The 6,000-nt window shown below is 34.9% G+C and overlaps 1 protein-coding gene across 3 annotated transcripts in view; it reads left to right on the forward strand.

Moving 5' to 3' along the window:
* The window catches only part of susd2 (sushi domain containing 2), a 46,374-nt gene extending 41,938 nt beyond the window's left edge, over positions 1-4,436 (forward strand). Inside the window, exons 15-16 of one of the 3 annotated variants that reach the window (XM_052110870.1) lie at positions 2,185-2,212; positions 3,067-4,436. In XM_052110870.1, coding sequence (XP_051966830.1) covers positions 2,185-2,212; positions 3,067-3,078 — 40 coding nt within the window. In that variant the 3' untranslated portion in view covers positions 3,079-4,436. Of the gene's footprint in view, positions 1-2,184 lie in introns of all 3 variants that reach the window. The other 2 variants (XM_052110859.1, XM_052110887.1) reach the window with 2 other exon arrangements.
* Positions 4,437-6,000: the final 1,564 nt, after the last annotated feature.

Below are 6,000 nucleotides of genomic sequence, written 5' to 3' on the forward strand. Positions count from 1 at the left end.
GAGTTTGACTTGAACTTATCTAGTGGTGCTAAATGAATGTTAAATGTTATGATGATAGAGCAAAACTGATGAGGTAAGATAAACAGATCATATATATATATATATATATATATATATATATATATATATATATATATATATATATATATATATATATATACAGGTCTTGCACTTTGACAGGTCTTGTTCATTCCCCTGTGAAATTTCTGAGAACCCTCAAAGAACCATTTTCTTATTAAAGGAATATTCAGGGTTCAATACAAGTTAAGCTCAATGGGAACACATTACAATAAGGTTTAACATTAATTAATGCATTTGTTATCTTGAACCAACAATAAACAATCATTTTGAACAGCTTTTATTAATCTTGGTTAATGTTAATTGATTAAAACACTAGTTCATGTTAGTTCATAATGCATTGACTAATGTTAACATAAACAACTTTTCATTTTAAAACTGTATTAGTAAATGTTGAAATGAACTTTAGCCAAGATTAACAAATCAAAACAATAGTAGTCAATTTTATTTGCAGTATATTAGCAAATTAAGTTGATGTTTACAAATGGAAACTTATTGTAATTTTGATTATCAAAAACAATTATTTCTACTTGTTGCTCATTTTCTTTTAAAAAAAGTTGTTTAAATTGCCGTATTTACAGTTGTTTTACGGTTCATGGCATTACCTCTACATGGCAACAAGTTGTATAATTGCATATACTTTTACACAGAAAAGGTTAGTATGTGATTTTGTCATACTAAAATAATGTTAATGCTCGAATTGTTTATCTCTTGTTGCTATACTTTTGAAAAAGTGAGTATTTTAAATTTACGGATTGGCCCCGTTCACTTCCATTCGGTGTTCCATTTTTGTCTTTTGACAAAAATATCTTTTAAAATTAGTTAATGTTTTTTCATGTCATATTTATTTATTTTGTACATTTTATTCTGACTAAATAATATATAATTATCATACTGTAAATCCTTACAGTAAAGCTAAAAATGTACTGTATAACTTTACACAAGTAGTACCACAACTGACATATAGGTGGCGCTCTTTTCAGTTAAAACGCTATTATATAAGGTGTTCAGTGGGAAAACATGTATGTAAGCCTATGAACATTTTCATGTTCAGAAATAATAGATAGGTGTGCTGTAAATCTACTGAAAATCTATTGAACTAATTTTTTGTGGGTCATTTTTGACCCAAAAAATACAGTTTTTTAAACATAACAGAAGAGTTAAATAAAATTATTTTTGGTAGTTAGTTCATACTTATAGTACCATACAAAGGTAGTGCTGAATGATGGAGAAGAGCACCTTATTCTAACTCTATGGCAAATTAAAAACTAAATACAGATTCTTAAAGGCCTTCCTTTTACTTTAAAAAGGACCTTTTATTGCCATGTCAAAGTAAAAAAACAGAATATTATTACAGAAATTTAAATCGAAATGGATTACTATTGTATAATAATGTTGAATGTTTATCTTTATTATTATTAATAATAATAAAAATGTAATAATATAATTAATAATGTAGATGTCCGGGTTCCAAAAAAACATTGGCCTAGCCCTAGCCCATGGCCACAACTAAGTGGACCAAAAGGAGATCTGAGCCCAATTTTAAGGCAAGGAAGAGTCTCAAAATGAGAAGAGTGTTTTGTTTTGTTTTTTGGTCCATTTAAAGGAGTTTTAATTTGGTCAAGTTAAAAACAGCCTATAACAAGTTCATAGACGGGTTTCTAAAGAACTAGATATTAAACGTTCTTGGTGGAACTTTAAATGGTTCTCTAATGGCATCAGGTTAAACTACCTTTACTTTTTAGAGACTGGCCCTCCTTCAGATCAGTTCTCACAGAAATTATTGTTGGGTGGTGATTTATATGGACAAGAAGAAGATGATAGTCCCTAATGAGCTCTTGGAATTCCATTTAGGAAAAGCCTTGAGGATATGTCTTTAAATGATGGTGTGGATAGCTTCTAAGAGAGGAACTTCATGTTCAGTACACCTGTGTGTAGCCAAAGGGTGGAGGTGTGTGTGTGTGTGTGTGTGTGTTTGCGTGCGTGCATGAGAACTTGCAATTTTAATGCCTGAAAGTCAATTTAGTAATTCCTGATGCAGATGTGTATCATTTGATGATTGTACATATTAATAACAATTAATTTTTGTTTTATTTATTTTTTCAGAAAGACAATAAGACAGCATGAAGACAAGGTGATCTATCAGCAACACGCTTCAAACCTATGATGTTCATAACGTTTAGCTTATGTAGAACAAATGAAGATCCTTATACTTTTGTAAATAGATTTAATTAGAAAAGTATCAGAATAAGCTTTAATCTGAAGTTTTAAATTGCATACTTATTGACTGTAGACAATTGTTTAGCTCTTCCTAGAACACCAGCTGACATTGCTGCTAATGTCATATTCTCTGCATTTCACTATAATTATTATATTTTTGAAGGTATGATAGTAACAGCATATCAGAAACAATCGCTCGGTTCCAAAATCTAGAGCTGCCTACCTTGACAGCATTTGAAGACATCATAGGGACACTCCTTTCTAGGGGTTGGCGATATACCGCTAAAAAAATGTCAACAGGTAAACATGTTCGAGTATTGTCTCTATTGCAGTTATGCAAAATGCTGCATCATGGTAGGGAATGTGTATTCCAATTAGAGGGTGTGCTACAAATAATAATTATAATCATTATTTAATTGTTATGCATCATTAGTTACGTTTGCCTTATTTTGCATTAAAATGTGCCTTTTTCCACGCTGCCTTAGATGAGACGCCCATAAAGCATGCAGGCAGAGCGAGCGAGATAGAAAGTGGAGACACGTAAAGATGGTTACAATGAAAACGAATCGTTCTATTTCATGCCCTCTAAATGGTTTTCTTTCCTGATTTTTTATTTTTTTAATTTTATTTTTAATTTGTCAAAATAACGGTGTGGCATGGGGACGTGGTCATGTGTTGTTCTGTGGGAGAGAGAGAGAGAGAGAGAGACAGGTGTTAGGTTTAATTATGAACCAGGTGATAAGTCTTTCCGCTCTCTCTCTCCTGCAGACCGACACATGACCACGTCCCCACGCCACAAACAAACAGCATTTTGCAACTGGTAGAATGTGGTGCTTGCAACATCAAGATCATGGGTTCGATTCCAAGGTAACACACGCAAACTGATCAATTGTATACATTGAATGTGCTGTAAGTCGCTTTGGATAAAAGCGTCTGCCAAATGCATGAATGTAAATAAAATATTGGAATATACATTTTTGCCTATATCGCCCATGCATGCTCCTAACACATAGTCCATCCCAAAAGGTAGGCAACAAAATGATGTTGCCTTCTAAGATACTTCATTGGCCAAATTCTTGGGCAGCTTTACAGAATGCAATCCTAAAATTAATTCATTCTAGATGGCAGATGGACTTGAAATGTTGACTATAAATATGCTTAAAATTCAGTCAAACCTGAAAATTGTTGATGAAAATGGTTCAATAATTTACTTATTATTTATGTTATGCCCTTTATGCTTTTTACTGTGCCATTACCTTAGCAAAATGCTAACATCAATAAATGGAATCAATTGTAAGTTGAGTCTCCCATGAACTTGGAGAGTTACTGCCTTTGTAGATGGTTCCAAATCGGTCACTTATATTCCATGGCCATTAAGATGCTACCTCTGAAGGCAGCTCACTAGTAATGGAAACAGAGCTTTCTGAAATTTTGTAGGTTTTCATACACCAATACTAGAGAAAATTATTGTTAGTCTATTCTACATTTTGTTTCAGCCATTTAGCTAAATTAGTTTTGAATCACTAGCCTCAAACTGCTCATTTTGTCTAGTTTTAAATTCTAAAGAAACACCATCAAAACAAGGGGGTAAGAGAAGCTGGGTTGAGATCAGAGTTAAAGGGCAAACATCCACTGAAAACGTAACCATGTTCTCCTCAAAGCTATTCAAAGGTCCCGATGCAGAGCTTGCACTGGATAAAATGTTCCTTTGGAAAACAAACATAAGGAATGGAATGGGAAACAGAAGGTACATAAGGCCTATGTCCTGATGACTCTGAATGATACAGCTGGCAGTCAGTATGTGTGGCCGCTGCTCACCCCAATTAAAATTATTTGGACCACTTGATGAGAAGTGCTTCCACCATGTGTGTGTGTGTCATTTGAACTGCTTTCCCGCTTACAGATGTTCAACGTGTCCTTTGCCAAACACTGAGTTGATAAAGTTGCATAATGTGAAAACACATAACCATTGCAGAGCTCTACACTGCCAAGGTCCCTACAATGGATGTGCAAATCTACATATTTGAAAATCAACTAGTTGCTGGGTAGACTTAATGACTGTTTCACTAATCAGTCTTAAAGAAGCCCTGTATACTAACTAGGTTAGTTACAAGTTCACCTGACACAGATGGGGTTCGTTTCATAGGTGCCTTTTCATAAGACTTGTTTTTACGTGACCATAACGGATTGGAATAAAACGGGTCTCGCAATGTGTTTTTACAAGTGGAAATATTTTAAACTTGACATGCCATCTTAAAAAAGCAACACTCATGGTGTGCGACACTCAAAGCGTGAGTTGCAACGCAATGGCCAAGACTGCATGTGCATGGTTGTAGCAGCTGTTTAAATGGATGAATTTAAAGAAACTACTTTTCCAGATTTAAGATATTTAATTATACTTTGTGAATTCCATATTTGAAATGAGAGAATGTGTTGAGAAGAGAAGCAGTAGAGCAGAGAACAGGACTCATTTGGGATTAGTTTTGTAAAAGCTTTATACGTTTCTACGTGCTCACGTTTATTTAGCTTGATTACTTTAGCTGAACTCAAATTCTGATAAATCTCTCTGATTTGTTCTGGCTCATTTACCATCAAAGGGAAATGTGTTATTATATTACCCTTTTTATCAAACATTGGGAGAAAGATCTTTGATGGTGAAGATATGCTCATGTTTGTCTGCCAGTTTTGTGAAGAAAATGTTCATTTTTTTTGCTGCATCATCCCAGCCCAAAATCCTGCTCCTCATAACTGTACATTAAACATCAAATATGTTCTGATTGGCTGGTAAAGTGCTTTTGCGTAACATTATTACATTCATTGTGGACGCACAAATAGCTTGTTGCTGAAATCTCCATTGATTGTAGTGCACAAGTTGTTGTGGACTATATTAATGATACTTTTATGGTGCATTTTTATCATTTTTGGAGCTCAGAAACCAGTGTCTCCATTCACTTTCATTGTACATAAAAGAGCAGCCATTGCATTCTGCAGTATTACAAACTTTTTGTTTCAAGGAAGAAAGATTTGCAAGGACGGGGTAAATAAATATAGACAGAATATAATTTTTGGGGGGTATCCTTTTGCATGCTCACTGGGTGTTTTGCTCGCTCTGGGGGTTGTAGGCTTGACATCATCGCTAGTGTTAAAAGCAGTTGCGTATAAGCGACTAACTGAAAACAAAACGAATGGTATTAGGACACAACGACGCAAGAATACGACAACTGGTGAAATGGTCTGAAATGAGATTATAGACTATTGACTTTGCTTATTTTGCCTTAGTGACATACTGTATCTCCGTCCTCAAAAGAAACCTACCAGAACTTCTAGAGTGGGCAGACATTACGTCTGTCATCATCTCCTGAGTCACTTCTGTTTTTAACGTCCTACGTCATTATGCAGAGGCCACAGGAAAGGCCTATACCTCACTTTACCACACCACAGAAGGCGGGAATAGAGGGGAAAAGGGATCTCTCTTATTTTTCTCTTCACTCCTCCCTTGCAGATGTATTTCCCCCTTTCCCTTACAACGGAAACCATTTGAGTTCCCATCAATCTGCCACCCTTTTGAGGTTAAGCTCCAAAAATTACAATTCAAAAGTACCATAGCAGCTGCAAAGGCATACCAGCTCACCCAACAGCAACTGCTTGTGAGAATATGGAAACTTGCGTGTCTATAAAAGGAAAGGGATGACATTAATGTTT

The sequence above is a fragment of the Xyrauchen texanus genome, chromosome 3 (assembly GCF_025860055.1).
Source record: "Xyrauchen texanus isolate HMW12.3.18 chromosome 3, RBS_HiC_50CHRs, whole genome shotgun sequence".
Lineage (NCBI taxonomy): Eukaryota > Metazoa > Chordata > Actinopteri > Cypriniformes > Catostomidae > Xyrauchen > Xyrauchen texanus.